The sequence below is a fragment of the Gracilinanus agilis genome, chromosome 2 (genome assembly GCF_016433145.1).
Source record: "Gracilinanus agilis isolate LMUSP501 chromosome 2, AgileGrace, whole genome shotgun sequence".
NCBI classification, from domain to species: Eukaryota; Metazoa; Chordata; class Mammalia; order Didelphimorphia; family Didelphidae; genus Gracilinanus; species Gracilinanus agilis.
Genome location: NC_058131.1, coordinates 314258951 through 314277171, shown reverse-complemented (window position 1 = coordinate 314277171; position 18221 = coordinate 314258951). Strand labels below are relative to the sequence as shown.

The following is an 18221-nucleotide window of genomic DNA, read 5'->3' as shown; positions in this document are numbered from 1 at the left end:
ACAGTAAGAGCTGTATAGTTGACACAAGAATGAGCAATCAGTCACTTTCACAGAATATGTTCAATCTATAATTTGGTTTCCAGTACACATGCAGAAGGGAAGAATCTTTGTAAGGACGAAATTAAAGCCAAGGTGTTTTCGAAACTATTTCCATTGAGCTTAAAGAATTGCTCACCAGGCTACCTAAACAAGCAACACTGCCATTGAGGATCCAAAGCACTTTCTCTCCTGAAGAACAGGGGAAAGTGGGGTAGCTAGGTGGCATAATGGATAGAGCTCTAGGCCCAGAGTCAGGAGGACCTAAGTTCAAATCTGATCCCAGACACTTCCTAGCTGTGTGACCCTGGACAAGTCACTTAATCCTACTTGCCTAGTCTTTGCCCTTCTGTCATAGAGTTGTTACTAAGACAGAAAGTAAGTGATTAAAAAAAAATAAAGAAAATAATTTTAAATTCCTTACTCTTCAACTCTCCTTTATCAATTCTTTATCAATCTCTGTAAGTTTCTGTTTTCACAACAGTGCATCAGTACATAAATGTTGCAATCAATTAGATTACAATTCCTCTTTACATTGAAATTGACCAAATTTTTAGATTGTCCCTAATGGCCATATTTACAAACCGTCTCAGAGTAGGTTTCTTTCCTGTGACAATTTCCACTTACGATTGACCTCATCTCTTTATATGAATATCTGTTAGCCCCAACCAAAGTGACTTCTTAACCTTGTCTCCAGATTCTAGACTCCCTCTTTGGAAACTTTAGTCCTCTATATAGTAGCTACAGTACATGCAAAAAAAAAAAACAAAAAACCTAAAGGATACAAGTAATTATATGATGGCGTAATGCAGAAATGTGGTGACAGTCAAGAAAATAGCATGAAGTAGATGGGATTTGAGTCTCCACGTCTTAAGCATAAATAGATAATAATAATAACAACAACAATCTAACATTTATATAACACTTTAAAGTTTTGCAAAGTTCTGTACATGTTACTTCATTTCATCCTCACAACAGAATTATTACCTTCACTTTTCAGATAAGAAAACTGAGAGTTGGAAATGTTAAATTATTTCCCTAGGGTCACACAACTAGTACAGATCTGAGGCAAGATTTGAACTTGGTTCTTGACTCCAAGTCCTTTATCCACTGTGCCACTTAGCTATCTCACATAAATTGGATAACTTTCTAGATGAGAAAAAAAAATATATGGACCAAGGCAAGTAGAAGGAAACAATAAAACTTAATGAAATCCTTATCTGTAAGACCTTCTTCCTCGATGAAACCTTTCTTGAACTTCTCCACCATCCCCAGAAAACTGTTCTTTACCACCTCAGATTTCCCACTGAGCCTGAATGTTTCCTTTGCATCTGTGACATTCTACCAAGTGTCCTATTTGAGTACAATTCCAGGACGTTGTAAGCTCCTTGAGGGCAGGGACAGTATCATTCATTTTTGTTTCCCTAGTGCCCAGCACATTACCTTGCACATAGTAGGAACAACGTGTAATGTGTAAGAGAACAAGCCTGTGCAGAACAGAAAGGGTAATGAGAGTATAAAGAAAGTTGAAATTATCTAGATTTCAGGGAGGAATAAAGGGAAGACCTGGAATACTTAGCAGTTCCACAAACCTGTGCTCTTTCTTTCCAGTCAGATATATACTTCAAAGCTGCAGCAGCAGTGAACAGTTCGTCTAGCAGCAGTTCTAAGGATGCCAGTGCCCACAATTCTCCTCAGACACCCACAGGCCGTGAGACTCCAGTGTTTCCTTCTTCCCTGGGAGAAGGTGAAGTACTGTTTTTCCTATCATGCTCACTCGTAACTGTTTTACAAAAATAGTCTTTTAAAAATAGGATACCTCTCTCTGCCATCACCTCTTCATAGGATTTAAAGTCACTCTAGATTAGAAACAGAAAAAGCCACAGCTACAAGATGTTCTGAACATGTAGGGGAAAGAGCTTTGGATTTGAAGTCAAAAGATCTAGATTCAAATCCCTGTTCTGTCACACCGTGTGTTTGACCTTGAACAAATCATTTCACTGGCACAGGCCTCAGTTTCTTTATTTACAAAATGAGAGAGTTGGACAAGGTGTTCTCTATGAGTACATTAAGTTCTCTGTCTTATTGTCCCTATTTGGGGGGAGGAAGACATTTTACTGGCATAGGATAAAGAAATTCTCTCTGTTGATGTAGGATAGCATCTGTGCTGCCTCTGATGGCCTTAACAAGTTGTCTAGAGCGTTGTTAAATGATTAGTGTGACAAGGTCACACAGTGAGCTCCTTGATGGCAGGGACTATCTTTTGCCTCTTTTTTGTATCTCTAAAGTTTAGCACAGTGCCCAGGACATAATGGTATATTCCCTATCATTGCTCCCTGCCACTACTGTCCACAAATTTTTTATTAATTTGAAATCAGGTTACAGCAAACACCAGCAGGAGAATTTAAGGGGAAAAGATGAATAGATGTCACATGAGAATTGAAGGCTGTGTATATATGAAATAGGGAAGAGTTGCAATCCGCATGGTAATGTGGGTTTGTCTGTATAATAGGGAAGGGGAAGTGATGAGAGGTTGACTATATTGACTTTAGGTTTTTTAAAACAATAACAGCAAAAACCTCATGAACTGGTCCAGAATTACAATCTCACCTAGTGGCTGCATTCCTGAACAGTTTACAGGAGATAGGACACAGGCTATGGATGACCCTCCTAAACAATGACCAAATAGAAGCTTGCAGGTATATGGGATTGAGCTAGATTTTAAAAGGATTTAAAAATTGAAAAGTGTGCTAAGAAACTGAGGCCATGTTTTCCCTTACTTTTACAAAAAAATAATTATTAAGTGAACTGTTACATTTTTTTGCCAACCATATTGATTTCATAGCCATAAAAGTCATTTTTCTTGATAGGACAAACTAGATGTCTCTCCAGATATTTTCTATCATATAACTTGGAAAAATTTGTGTGGAAATTATTACATATAATTGGTAAAAAATAAAATTAAAATCAATTGCACAAGCAGAGGATGGGTTAGATGTAGGCAGGCAGCAATTCATATGGGGGAAAAGACTTGGGGGTTTAATGGACTGCAGACATATTTCTTTTTCTTTTTTTTTTTTTAAACCTTTACCTTCCATCTTAGAATCAATACTGTGTATTGGTTCCAAGGCAGAAGAGTGGTAAGGGCTAGGCAATGGGGGTTAAGTGACTTGCCCAGGGTCACACAGCTGGGAAGTGTCTGAGGTCAGATTTGAACCTATTTGATTTGATTTGATTTGAACAGATTTGAACTCCCATCTCTAGGCCTGGCTCTCAATCCACTGAGCTACCCAGCTGCCCCCAACATATTTCTTAATATAGTAGCTCATAGTGTGAAGACCCCCTCCCCAAAATGGCAGTTATTTCAGGCTGCAATAATATATAAATATAGTAATGAGGATGAGATAGTGAATAGTCCTACTGTGCCCTAACCTCATCAGATCACATATGAAATACCATATCCAGTTCTAGTTAGTCTACATGGCATATGTCCATTAAAAAGTAACCAGAATAGGGGCAGCTGGGTAGCTCAGTGGAGTGAGAGTCAGGCCTAGAGACAGGAGGTCCTAGGTTCAAACCCAGCCTCAGCCACTTCCCAGCTGTGTGACCCTGGGCAAGTCACTTGACCCCCATTGCCCACCCTTACCAATCTTCCACCTATGAGACAATACACCGAAGTACAAGGGTTTAAAAAAAAAATTATAAAAAAATTTTTTAAAAAAGTAACCAGAATAATGAATTCACCAGGTGAGAATCTACTAATTTAGGGGTTCTTAACAAAAAGCATATGAATTTGATTGCATTTTGTTTTGTCTTTTGATAACTATTTCATTAGAATTAGCTTTCTTTGTAATCCTATGTACATCATTTATAGGGCAGCTACATAGCACATTGAATAGAGTAACAGACCTACGATCAGAAAGACTCATTCCAGCATCAGCTTTTAATTAGCTATGTCACCCTGGACAAGTCATATTGCCTCTGTCTGCCTCAGTTTACTCATGTGTAAAACGAGGAAAAGAATAACTTCTATTTCACAGGGTTATTTTGAGGAGCAAATGAGTTAACATGTAAAGCGCTTTGCAAACCTAAAAGCACTATATAAATGGTAGCTATTGTTATGATTATTTATTTCAGATATTAAAAACATTATTCTGAGAAGGGATTCCTCCTTCCTCCCTCAGACTGCCCAAAAGGTCCATACATGAAAAAAAAAGTTTTTGATATTGCATTGAAATCTGCTCTCCTGTAACTTATGCACAATTAGTCTTAAAACAAACCTTATCCCTCTTTTACAGTAAAAGCCTTTAAAGATTGAGGACAATTATTATATTCCCCCCAAATTCTCTCTTCTTCAGGATAAATCTTCAACTGATGCTTATACATGACATGGTTTTTTAGCCTGACCAAGTTAAGAATCCCTGAATCCCTGACTTAGAGGATCTCCTACAAAGCCTTAGGAGGCTTTTTCAGAGAGAGGTAACTCCCAATACCCAAGATTCTATGTATCAGTGATACCTTCAGGTCAAGGACTTAGTCTTCTGATGTAGCTTTGTGTCACCCCACATTACTTGGCACAGTATAAATAAACTCTTAGTAATGACTTACTGATAAATTATTTAAACATACTTCCTCTGACCACTAATCACCAACAAATTGAGAAAAAATTTTTATAACAAAAACCTCTTAAAAAGGTCTCATTTCTCAAATTTATAAGAAGTTAAGTCAATTGTACAAAAAAATCAAGTCATTCCCCAATTGACAAATGGGCTAGGGACATGAATAGGCAGTTTTCAGATAAAGAAATCAAAACTATCAATGAATACATGAAAAAGTTTTCCAAGGGGGCAGCTGGGTAGCTCAGTGGGTTGAGAGCCAAGCCTAGAGACAGGAGGTCTTAGGTTCAAATCTGGCCTCAGACACTTCCAGCTATGTGACCCTGGGCAAGTCACTTGACCCCCATTGCCTACCCTTACCACTCTTCTGCCTTGGAGCCAATACATAGTATTGACCCCAAGACGGAAGGTAAGGGTTTAAAAAAAAAAAAGTTGTCCAAATCTCTCATAATTAGAGAAATGCAAATCAAAACAACACTGAGGTACCACCTCATATCTAATGATTGGCCAATATGACAGTAAAGAAAAGTAATAAATGTTGGAGGGGATGTGGCAAAATCGGGACACTAATGCATTGCTGATGGAGTTGTGAATTAATCTAGCCATTCTGGAAGGCAATTTGTAATTATATGCAAAGGACTTTAAAAGAATTCATACCTTTTGATCCAGCAATATCACTGCTGAGTTTGTACCCCAAAGAAATAATAAGGAAAAAGACTTGTACAATAATATTTATAGCCGCGCTCTTTGTGGTGGCAAAAAAATTGGAAAATGAGGAGATGCCCTTCGATTGAGGAATGGCTGAACAAATTGTGGTATCTGATGGTGATGGAATACTATTGTGCTGTAAGGGTTGATGATCTGGAAGCTTTCCACATGAACTGGGAGAACATCAATGAACTGATGCAATGTGAGATGAGCAGAACCAGAAGAACATTATACACAGAAAGTAAAACATTGTGGAATAATCCAATGTAATGGACTTTGCTGCTAGTAGCAATGCAACAAGCCAGGACATTCCTGAAGGACTTATGGGAAAGAATGCTAACCACATTGAGAGAAAGAACTATGGGAGTAGAAATGCAAAAGCAAAACATATGACATCACTTGTCACATGTATATATGGTTATGTGATTTGGGGTTTAGACATTAAAAAACGGCTCTATAGCAAAAATGAATAATATGGAAATAGGTATCAAAGGATAACATTTGTACAACCCAGTGAAATTGCTTGTTGGCTCTTAGAGCAAGAAAGGAAGAAGGTAGAGAAAGAAAATTAATCATGGAAACATGGAAAAATAAAAAAAGGAAAAAAATGATCAAATAAAACATGCTTCCTCTGATCACTAGTCAGGTTTCCTACTTAAGAGGATCCTGACTGGTTTAAGAAATATAATAAGCAGGGGCAGCTGGGTGGCTCAGTAAATTGAGAGCCAGGCCCAGAGATAGGAAGTCCTGGGTTCAAATCTGGCCTCAAGCACTTCCTAGCTGTGTGACCCTGGGCAAGTCACTTAACCCCCATTGCCTAGCCCTTACCACTCTTCTGTCTTAGAACCAATACCCAGTATTGATTCTAAAATGGAAGGTAAGGGTTTTTTAAAAAAGAAGAAATATAATAAGCTACTTTTGTACTCCCTTCTGCAGAATGGCTTGGAGCCCAGCGTAAGCCTCTTTTTCACTGAACCTCAAATACAAGAGAGGAGTCATAGGCTTCAAGCTATAGCAAAATGCTAAAACAAATATGAATGAAGACATTCCCAGGACTGGGAGAATCAGATCAGTCAACACAGGCCCAGGGTTTTGCAAGGATCTTCCCCTACTAGAATAAGACTTAGGCAATTACTTTGAGAGGAAGAAAGAGGAGGAAAAAACAATGAAGGAAGACCAACGAATAAAATGGCTGGCCTGCCATGGTTTTTAGGCTAATAAACATACTTGCCAATACTTCTTTGTACTCTCATCAAGCTGCATGTTTCATGTTTTGTTTTCCCCTAAAAGATGACTACTGATCTGAATGCATCTGCAAAAATATGTGAGGGAGGGAATTTCGTAGCACTTCACATCCATAAAATTTGCAATATAATAAATCTGACCTCAGACACTTCCTACCTGTATGACCCTAGGTAAGTCACTTAACCCCAGTTGCCTAGCCCTTACTGCTTTTTTGCCTTGGAACTATACTTGCTATTGATCCTAAGATGGAAGTTTAAAAGAGTTTTTAAAAGAATGAGACAAGATCCTCATCTAAGAAGATGAGGGAAGAAGGTGCTGTGGACAGTTCGGAGAAACCATCTTGGGAGCTGAAAAGGCCATTTGCAGCATTGTTCCTGATAGCATAACTATGTCGCCCCTTCATGAATAGTATTTCCCATTTGCCTTCCTGTGACTTCTTTCATGTTATTGATAGTTGAATGCAACCACCAGATCTAGAAAAAGTTGTTAGTTTAAAAAGTACCATTTAAAAACCGTGGTCATCAGCTTGAAAGAGCACTAAATTCAGTCAGAGATCACCTCATCAAACCCCTTTATTTTATAGATGGGGAAATAGCCCCAGAAAAGGCCACTGATTTGCTTACAGCAACACAACTAGGAGTTGAATTCAAATCCTGTGACTCAAAATCCAGTGCTCTGTCCAATCTTGCACACTCTTTCAGTCAGTCCTGGAGATTAGTCAGTGGCAATTCATTTTTTGTGACAGTTCACTCAGTTCACATTTTGCAACCATTGTGTCTCCTTTCAGAAGAATACATGGGCAGATGCACTATTGAGGCAGCTCTACTTTGAAGAATCTAGAGTGCCACCTTAAGCACTTTGGTGATCCAAGAACTTTAAGCCCAGTTTGTCCCAATTCATAATAATGTGAAACATCTACCAGTAACGAAAACAACAAGATCCATTCACCCAAGAAGGAATGACTGTCTCTCACACAACTGGATAATAAGAAATACAAAGGCCTCATTAATAGACTCTAGGAATCAACACAATCCCAGAACAGCCAGTGGCAAAACCTTAGAAAATGTGAATGATTCTTTAGTTGATAGGAAGGTGGAAGGTAGCCTAGCAGTTCCAAACCTTAAACTGTATTACAAAACAATAATCATCAAAACAATCTTGTACTGGCTTAGAGATCAGAGTGGTGGATCAGTGAAATAGATTGGGTACACATTACACAGTACATAGTATTCTAATGTTTGATAAAGGCAAAGAGCTCAGCTTTTGGGACAGGAACTCACTATCTGACAAAAACTGCTGGGAAAATTGGAAAATAATGAGGCAGAAACTAGGTATAGACCAACATCTGACACCATCAAAATAGGTACATGATTTAGATATAAAGAGTGATATCATAAGCAAATTAGGGGAACATGGAATAGCTCACCTATCAGATCTATAGAGAAAGGAAAAATATATGACCAGACAAGAGATAGAAAGCATTACAGGATATAAAATGGATCATTTTGATTACATTAAATGTAAAAAGTTTTACACAAACCAAACCTATGCAGCCAAGATTAAAAGGAAAGCAAACACTGGGGGTGGGGGGAGGGAGGAAGGGGGATAGGTAGCATTTTTAGAGCAAATTTCTCTGATAAAGGCCTCATTTCTCAAAAATATAGAAAATTGAGTCAAATTTATAAAAATACAGATCTTTCCCCATTTGATAGTCAAAGGATAGGAATAGGCAGTTTTCAGATGAAGAAATCAAAACTATGAAAAATGCTCTGAATCACTATTGATTAGAGAAATACAAAGTAAAACAACTTGGAGATACCATCTCACACCTATCAGATTGGTTAATATGACAGAAAAGGAAAATGACAAATGTTGAAGGGGATGTGGCAAAATTGAGATACTAAAGCACTGTTGGTGGAGTTATAAATTGAGCCAATCATTCTGGAGAACAATTTGGAGTTATGCTCAAACGGCTATAAAACTGCGTACCTTTTGACCCAGCAATACCACTTACTAGGCACATATCCTTTTTTAAAAAGGAAAAGCAGCTATGTATACAAAAATATTTGTAGCAGCTCTTTTTTGTGGTAGAAAAGATTTGGAAATTGAAGGGATGCCCATTAATTAGTTAAGGAATGGCTAAACAAGTTGTGGTATATGATTGTGATCTAAGAAATGATGAGCAGGATGCTTTCAGGAAGATGTATAAAGTCTTACATGACCTGATACAAAGTGAAATAAGCAGAACCAGGAGAACATTGTACACAGTAACAGCAATATTATATGCAGATCACAACATACTAATTTTTACTTTTTTTGTGAGGTTTTTTTTTTTGGTTCTGTGTTTTCTTTAACATCTCAGGGAGAGGAGAAGAAAGGAAAGGAGAAAATTTGGTACTCATAACTTTGTTTTAATGTTAAAAATTGTTTTTTACATGAAATCAGAAAAAATAAAATGTTAAAGAATTAGAAAATCTTATCAGAAGAAACTGAAACACCATAAAGAAGTCTCATTTTTAATTTTCATTCAACTCAAGCCTCAGAAAATAATTATGATAGTGTTATATTAGTGATAGTCTTTCTTTTTAAAATATTTAGCCCATACACTGTGTTTATCTGAAATGTCTGTTACTTTAATTTAAGATATATATTTATTTAAGTCTCTCTTTTACCTAATTATATTTTAGGTGATATTCCATATAAAAATCTCTACAAGATTCCTCTCAGAAACCTTGTTGGCAGAAGCATTGAGAGACCTCTGAAGTCGCCTTTAGTCCCCAAGGTCATCACTACCCCAACTTCAGTGGGGATTGGCATAGCAGCCATTCCTGTCACTCACTCCTTATCTCTCTCTCGGATGGAAATTAAAGAAATAGCAAGTAGGACACGAAGAGAACTTCTGGGTAATTTTCTATGGATTTTCAGCATCTTTATTTTCTTAATCTACCCAGTTTTTTTCCTTCTTAACATCAGTCATGCTTCTGTGAATAAAGGGTAAAAAGGTGAATTTCTCTCATGAAAAAGCTAATTTAATTAAACCCAGGAAATGTTTATTAAATGCCTACCATGTTTAAGTGACTGTGTACTGTGAAACAAAGACAAAACTAAGACAGTCCGCCCCTCAAGGATCTTACTTTCTCCTGGGGAGACAAAATATGTTCACAGATAGGTAAATACAACATGGGTTGAAAGGTGTAGGGAGAGAGCATTAACAGAATGCAATGGGAAGAGCTCTAGATTTGTAGTCAAAGGATCTGGATTCAAATCCCACTGTGGTCATATAAGGTCACCTCATAACTTTAGACAAGTCACTTATCCTCCCTGAGTCTGCCATCTTCTCATCAGTAAAATAAGGCATTTAAACAAGATAACCTTCCTGGGTCTCAGTTCCTTCTCAATCTGTAAAATTAGTGAGCCAGACTAAGAGATTATTAGGGTTCTTTTGAGCTTTAAAATAATGATCCATTAATGATCATTTGTTCAAAGAAGACCTCCCAGAGGAAGTACCTGAGTTGCAATTTGAAGGAACTTAAGGATTCTGAGAGGAAGAATATTAAGGAGTGTTCTCCAGGCTTGGAGGAAGGGTCAGAGGTGAGGGATTGGCTGTTCAGTTTGGGAAGCAGAAGTCAGAAATCCAGTTTTTCAGAAACACAGTTGTGTGAAGGGAAGAAATATGAAATGAGGCCAGAGAGGTAGGCTGAAACCCAATTATGAAGGCCCTTCACTAACTAGCAGAGGAGTTTGTATTCCCTACAGACACACAGGGAACTGGGGAAGGTTTTTAAATAAGAGTCAGTCCTATGTCTTTGGAAGATGACTTGAAGAAAGGAAGAATCTGAAAACAGGGGCACCATTTAGGCACCTATTTCAAATGTCCAAGTTGTATGACCACAGATTCTGAGCTAGAAGGGAGCCCTAAAGGATGCTGAGACCAACTCTCTAATTTATCAGAGGCGGAAAGAACTGAGAACAAGAGGTTGTATGACTTGCCCGAGATCACAAAGCAGAATTGGAATTTGAACTTTGGTTCTGTGGCTCCAAATCCTGTACTGTCTACTGTACCATGCTACCTCTCTACCAAGTGCCAGGTTACCAGGGCATGAAATGGGCATATAGTTGTATGCAGGAAGAGAAGGGAGTGGTGAATTTAAAATCAATGATATGTGTCAACTGATTGGCTATCAGAAGGGGTGAGGAAAAAGAATCAAGAATGACTTCAAGGTTACATACACTTGGTGGTAGTACCTTTAAAAACAAGAGGGAACTTTGAAGAAAGGGTTGGATTCAGGGCAAAAGTTGATAAGTCCTGCTTTTATGATCATCCAGATGGAAGTATCCAACAGGCTGCTGAATTGTTGCTTGTTGAATTGAATGCAAGGAGGCCTAAATTCAGGGTAAAGATAAAGATTGGTTATTGAGATGTGAGAGGCCTGCCCAGGACAGAGTCTTGGGGTAAGAAATTAATAATAATCCAGCAAACAAGTTGGAGAAAGAGTGGTCAGGGAAGCAGAAGGAAAACAAGGAAAAAGTAGTATTGTGGAATATAAGGGAAGAGGAGGAGGAGGAGGAAGCAGTCCTTAATGTCAAAAGGTGAAGACATGATAAGGAGGATGTAAGACTAATAAAAAAAAAGGCAGTCAGGCTTAGCAGGTAAGAGCTCATTGTTAACATTTGAGAGAGCAGTTTCAATCAAGTATTGGGAATAGGAGCCAGGCTTCAAGGATTGAGAAGTGAGTAAGTGCTTAGGAAAGGAAGGGAATGAGTATAGGACTATAGGTGACTCTTTCTAGCAGTTTAGTAGCCACAGAGAGAAGAGTTATTGGATAGCAGTGACAATCTGAGGGTGGGGAAAAGTCAAGTGAAAGGTGTACTTTAAAAAAAAATTCGAACAAAACTTCCACATGCTTATAGGCTTCCAGGAAAGAGGTAGTAGATAAGGAGAGTTTCAAGTTAAGAGAAACGAGAAAATATCTGAATGGCAGGGCAGGCTTCCCCAGAGATGGGAGTAGATGCAAGACAGAAAGGTTTAGGCCTCAGTAAATAAAAAAGCCACTTCTACTCAAAAAAATAGGAACAAAGTAGAGGATTGGTAAAGATGTAGATGTATTTTGAGATGTGAAAAAAAGAGGAATTGAGGGAAGCCCTCTGTTTTCTCAGTCTGGTAGGAAGCAAGGTCATTTGTATAAAGCAGGCAAGGGCTGGGTGCTTGATAAGAGAAAATGTAGAATAGTTGGAGGGGGGAGCTGATAGAGGATAAATCAGGAAGGAATGAGGGAATTTTTATTTATTAATTAAGGTCCACTAGAGATTAAATAATATTAATTTGTATTGGACACAGAATACACTAGAATATAGGCTACACTAGAATAGGAACCAAAAAGACAATAGAGGCAAGGAAGGGTAGAGGATGGGCTGAACCTAAATGGTAGGATGACTAAGGAATAGGTTATACTGATTAAGGCTGTTGAAGAAGGAAAGTGAGACCAGAAGAACTAGAACCTTGTGAGATGATTAAAGGTCATTAGGAAGGTGAAGAGTATGTAGAGAGATGAAAGGATAACAAATTATGATCAGAAGGGGTATTCCAGTGTCCAAAATCATGGAGCTTCGAAAGTGATATTGAGAGTGAGATATATGGATAGATATGATGATGAAAAGATATAGAAATTAAGGTGAATGAACTGGAGTTGGGGAGACATGTTTGAGGGAATGTCCGTCTGTATATTGAACTTCCCAAGCATGAGAAAAGGGTCAGGGAGGAGAGGAAGACTGAAATCTAGGTACTGAATATCATAAGAAAGCAATACAATGAATGTTATAGGTGGATACAAAGTGATAGCAAAAGATTAATCTGGAGGCGGCCCTGGGAAACAAAAGTGCTAAAGTGGGTGGCCAGGGGTGAGATTTCTTCAGGAAAAAAGAGGATGAAAAGAACATGAGAGGAAAAGTTCTAGGATAGAGGGAAATTTATTAATGATGTGAATGTTCCAGAAGCCATAATAGAAGGGGCAGGCATAAGAGCAGTAAAGCTGAGACTGGATGGAGGTGAGAATTTTGGGAGAGATATTTTTGTCGGCAAATAGTAACTCCTGAGCACAGAGGTTAGGGGAGCAGGAGACGGGAATTTGCCAGAAAATAAAGGAAAGTGCCGGCTGAACAGGAACCCCTACCTGTAAAAGTCCTGTGTGGAGGGACTGTTGGGTTGAGGCAAGGAAGGGACATCAGTATCCTCAGCATAGTCTTTCTCTAAACATGGGAGAGTTGGGGACATGAGCAGATTAGAGGACAGGAAAAATTCCTGGGACTGGATGGCCATGATCTGGTCTTAGCAGTTCCGGGTCAGGTAGCCTAGATCTAGACAAAGTAACTCGGTCATCAGACATCTCTGGACTTTATAGTTATGTAAAGAGGGAAGAGAGAGAAGCAGTGGAATTTCACCAGTGTTAATGATAATTCACAATGCTGTGTGGCAGAGGCATCTTGTGTTTTAACTTTTCCTCTAGTAGCAATGGCCCTTGTATTGGTGATAATGTGAAGAGGGAGATGAGGATTGTTTTAACAATATTTTAAAGATAACAGCCAGCTAAGTTGCTCAGTGGATAGAGTAACAGGCCTGGAGGTGGGAGGCCCTGTGTTCAAATGTGGCCTCAGACACTTTCTAGCTGTGTGACCTCAGACACTTTCTAGCAAGTCTCTTAATAGCAATTGTCTAGCCCTTACCACTTTTCTGCCTCAGAACTAACACTTAGTATTAATTCTAAGACAGAAGGTAAAAGTTATTAAAATAAAGAAATAAAATAAAGATAACTAAGGCTCCCTACCTTTTATCCAGGCAGGCCATTTAAAAATCAATGCCCTTGAAGGACAGCTAGGTTGCTCAGTGGATTGAGAGCCAAGGCTAAAGATGGGAGGTCCTGGGTTCAAATCTGGCCTCAGATCCTTCCTAGCTGTGTGACCCTAGGCAAGTCACTTCACCCCCATTGCCTGGACCTTACCCCCCTTCTTCCTTAGAACCAATACATAATACTGAGTCTAAGGTGGAAAGTAAAGGTTTAAAAAAAAAAAAAAGCAGAAAACCAGCAACCTTTAAATTCTTTTAACACGCAAGTAATGATCAGAGAAAACCAAATATTATTTGTCAACTGTCTGTGTTCTAATCAAGGATCCTCTCTAATAACCTTGATCTTGAGAATGTTTCTGTGTTCCTCTGAACCAGTCCTTTCCCCCTGGGTCTAGGCCTCTCAGATGAAGCAGGACCCAAGTCTGAAGGATCACCAAAGCCGAAGACAACATCCCGAAAGCTGCTAGAAGGGGAGCCCAAACAGGGAGCAGTGAGGTCAACAAGCAGCGACAGGTAACTTGTTCTGGGCCTATCCAATGATTTCGTGTTGGGATTAGAATATAGTAAGGTACACATAAACCTTAAAATGCAATAACAATCTTACCCATATGACACATTCCCAAAAGTTAAAAATCAATCAAGCATTTGTCAAGCTCTTAGCCTGAGCCCGGCATTGTACTAGGAGCTGGGGACAAAAAAAAGTTCAATAAATGAAACATTCTCTATTTGCTAGGATCTTAAAAAGATACTAATTCAAATCAAATTCTACTCTCTTATACCTCCACATTCACCATAGCAACTGGCCAGACTAGGTCAGAAAGGTATTCCAGCAGAGCTGTGACCATTCCACTAGAAAGCATTCCACTCCAAAAGCAACTTTCCATATGTTGGACCTTTTATGCCTCAAGGAAAAGGAAGCCAAATAAACTCCTGAGAATGGCCTCTATGATTCCTTAAAAAGAAACCAGTCCAGCCTAGATAAAATAAGTGCCACTCCTACCACAACTGAGCTGTTCACCATAGCATTTCACATAGTAGGTGAATAAAACTGGTTTTGACACATAGGTAGATGAAATTGAGGTTCTCAGTGCCTGTCTGATAACTAGTCTTACCACATCATCTTGTTCTAACATTCGACTTACCAAAAGAAATTAAATATCAAAGAAAATGTTCTCATTCACTCTTAACCCAGTTCCTTCTGAGAGTTAAAGATGGCAGAGAAGCTAATCAGCATGGTGCAACAGACAAAATGGGGGGGGTGGGAAGGGGAGGGCAGCTTAAAGTGGCCCAGTAGAGAGAGAATCAGGCCTAGAGATGGGAGGGCCTGGGTTCAAATTTGGCCTCAGACACTTCCTAGCTGTGTGACTCTGGGCAAGTCACTTAACCTCCATTGCCTAGCCCTTACCTGCCTTGGAACCAATACTCAGTATTGAGTCTAAGATGGAAGGTAAGGGTTTAACAACAACAACAAAAACAAAAAACAGACAGAACACTGACTCTGAAGAAAAACAACTTAGATTCAGATCCCAGCTCTGCTGTTTCCTGTTTGTGAAGCCTCAGCCAAGTCACTCTGCCTGTTGTTTCCTCATCTTCAAAACTAGAGAGTCAGGTAGGGTGATGCCTAAGGTCTCTTCCAGCTTTAAATCTAGGACTTCTGACCCCTTGAGGTCACCAATATCATGGATTTCAGCAGCAATAACTACATTTCAGCCTTCACGGTTGAGTGGAGGGGCTGGGGTGGGGTAGACATACAGCATCATAATAAGCATTTGGATCTCTGGGCAGATCTTCTCTGAAGTTGTTCCATGTGACCTCCTGTGTAATCATGGCTACATAGAGACAGATACATTAGACCATAAAGAGGTCAGTGTCATTTATGGACTGGACCCTACTTGGCATACTCCCAAAGCTAGTTGGGCTAGAGAAGCAGTGAGGCATAGGTATAGTACTGGACTTGGTATCAGAAAGACCTGGATTCCAATGCCCCATATGACACTCATGTGAGCATGGGCAAGTCAATTACCCTTCAAGGCCTCAGTTTCCTCTTTTGTAAAGTTGGGATACTATAGAAGCTACCTCATGAGGTCATTGTGAGATTCAAATGAAAGAATATATGAAAAGTACTTTAAAATCATAAATTCTATGCCAGTGACATCAATTGTTATAGAATTGGAAGAGAGAAAAAAAAATTTCTTAACAATTTTAGGACTGTGATCCCTACTCCGTTGTGCCACAGTGAAAGGCACCTTAACCTAACTAGTTATTTTACACAGTAATTTTTCTTTCTTTTCTTATAGAATCTTATCAGGCTCTTTTGAAAGACCTGCTTTTGAAGACAACTCTGATGGGCGTCTCCTTTCTACAAGTTCAGATCCTGATACTCTGGCCACCAGAGAGGAGAGTCCACCCTCTGGAAGCCCATTTCAGCTCACAACTTCCTTTGATGAAGATATTATTGACTTGAAGTAAAGACAATCTTAATCATATTTGCCATCTTTATTTTTCTTACAGAAGTTTATACTCTCTAGGAAAGTTTTGACACCACTTCCTGAGGAATCTCGGTCACTGCTCTATTGGACCAACTGTTCTGCATATTAGGCCAGTTTGGGTAACTCTTAAACATTTGGTGCCATCTTGATCCTTGCTTTCCCAGTTCAAGTACCATCAGCCCCTCTAGGAATAAAGGTGGTAGATTTCATTGAGGTTTTAGATTGAAACTTTTAATAAAAGTATTCATTCTTGTTTACCTCAAACCTCTTATATTTGAAATACTTAGATTAACAATTATTTTTCATTGCAATTCTAATTTATTTAACATTATAAGTATTTCATAGAAACATTTTATAAAGGAGTCATTTGATTTTATTACAAATAAGAGTTTTTCTTTAGCTTTGCTTTCTATAACCAAGAAATCCTGCTCCTATTGATAACTCAGTTTTGCCGTGATTAGATTTAAAGAAGGAATGAGGTTACACAAAAGTGTAGCCAGCTGTTTTCCTGTTCTGCTGGTCCCGTGCCTACTGTTTAGAGGGAAGCTGATTGGCTGGATTTTAAAGGTAGCCTTCCTGATATGCAGAAGAATGAGAATTTGTTTGAAAACAAGAGACACTATGATTTCTTTGCTTTAGTGTCCTTGTCTTTCATGTTAGGTTCTTTTTTATTTTTAAATCAAAATGTCAAGAAAAAAAACTGTCATCTTGAAATATTGTGCATATTTTCTTGTCTTTTCACTAACCACCACCTGACGGGTGGACCTGACACTTATGCATGCAAAGATATATAATGTTGTCATTCCTCCCTAGCTTAGGCATAAGAGGTTAAGAACAGTTCGGAGGGGCTGGCTGTTATAAGAAATTTCATGGTGAAATTTCAACCTCTTACCTTGAAAGATTGTATTACAATGTAGAGATGGAGTTAAAATATACATTATCTTTTGGTTATAAAAGTTTAATGATCTCCTCCTGATCCTCCCCACCACCCGATGCTGTCTCCTCTTAGTTCTCCAATTCTGTTGGCAGATTCCTCTCATTTCCCATCAAGCACAGTCTTATAAGCCTTTGATTTCAGAACATCTGATTCTATTCTTCTCTTTTTGTGCGGACCTTTGCTGTCCAACTAAAAAAAGTGATGTAGTCTATATAATACTGGACCTAACTCTAAAAGAATGATTTCCTACTTTATATATTGATTCAGTGAAACATAACAGGTCAGTGATTTTACAGTTTTTATAGTTCAGGCTATGACAGTGAGTTTGTTGGGTTTTTTTAGCCCACTAACCTGTGAGATACAGGCTTAGTATAAAAACCGAAAGAGAAATGCAACATCGATACTGTCTCCCTAGCTTGCATATTACGGATTATTTGGAAAAGTCCTTACCTTTGCATGATGAGCTCAGTATGAAACCCCAGAATAAAGGCCAGAGTTTTGTTTGGCAGAGGATGAATGATGGTTGAAGAGGATCAATCCAAAGGCAAGACCAGCCAGAAGAGTTCTTTTACTTAGGCATTGATTCAGCCTGAAAGCCGAAATAAGAATTGGTCCATTAGCTCTTGGAACATTTATACTCCAAAGGTATCTCATCATTTTCTGTTCACCTCCTTGACTCCTATGTTATGTCATAGTTTTTTTTAACTCTCTTCTAAATGTAAGAAGATTATTTTTGTCTTCTTCATCCTGTCATTTTCCTCGCTTTGGCTTCTCTTCATCCTGATATGTAAGAACAAGCAATTGCTAAAGGTTGTTTCCATGGAGGGATTTTAAGCGTCAGATGAGCCAGAGTATTTGAGGAGTCACAAATTCAAAGGAGCATTTAGAAATCAGATAGAAGTACACAAGGGGGAGGGAAGTTGAGTGTAATACAGAGGAAGAAAACCAGAAGGAGGCCACCATACATGTGACAAGCTGTTTTCATTCCTCCCCATTTTCACACAGTGAAGATAACAGATACAGTACCATAAGGAGCTACCAAAAAAAAAAAAAACTTAGAATAAGTACTTTAAACTATAGTTGTTAACATAATGGATTGGGAGCATTTATTTCCAGTATTTAAGAGAAGAATTTAATATTTCATTATCTTAGGAATCCATTATTTCATCCTTGTGATTCTCCCTCCATCAATGTAGATTGTAACTCCTCAGATTGCAAAACCAAGCAGAAGAGTTCTTTTATTTAAGCTGTTCAGCCTGAAAGCCAGTAGAGCAACTGATCCATTAGCTCTTGTAGTGAGTTTAAACAAGTTGCTGTGGCCAAAAACGTTCCTCAACTAATGGCCAACT

The 18221-nt window shown here is 38.6% G+C and overlaps 1 protein-coding gene across 1 annotated transcript in view; it reads left to right on the top strand.

Annotated features, from left to right (window-relative positions):
* GARNL3 (GTPase activating Rap/RanGAP domain like 3) overlaps positions 1–16099 on the top strand; it is a 160786-nt gene extending 144687 nt beyond the window's left edge. The window contains exons 25-28 of the mRNA XM_044664210.1: positions 1648–1783; positions 9293–9508; positions 13842–13959; positions 15744–16099. Of these exons, the coding sequence (XP_044520145.1) occupies positions 1648–1783; positions 9293–9508; positions 13842–13959; positions 15744–15915 (642 nt within the window). The 3' untranslated portion in view covers positions 15916–16099. The remainder of the gene's footprint in view (positions 1–1647; positions 1784–9292; positions 9509–13841; positions 13960–15743) is intronic.
* The last annotated feature ends 2122 nt before the right edge of the window (positions 16100–18221 follow it).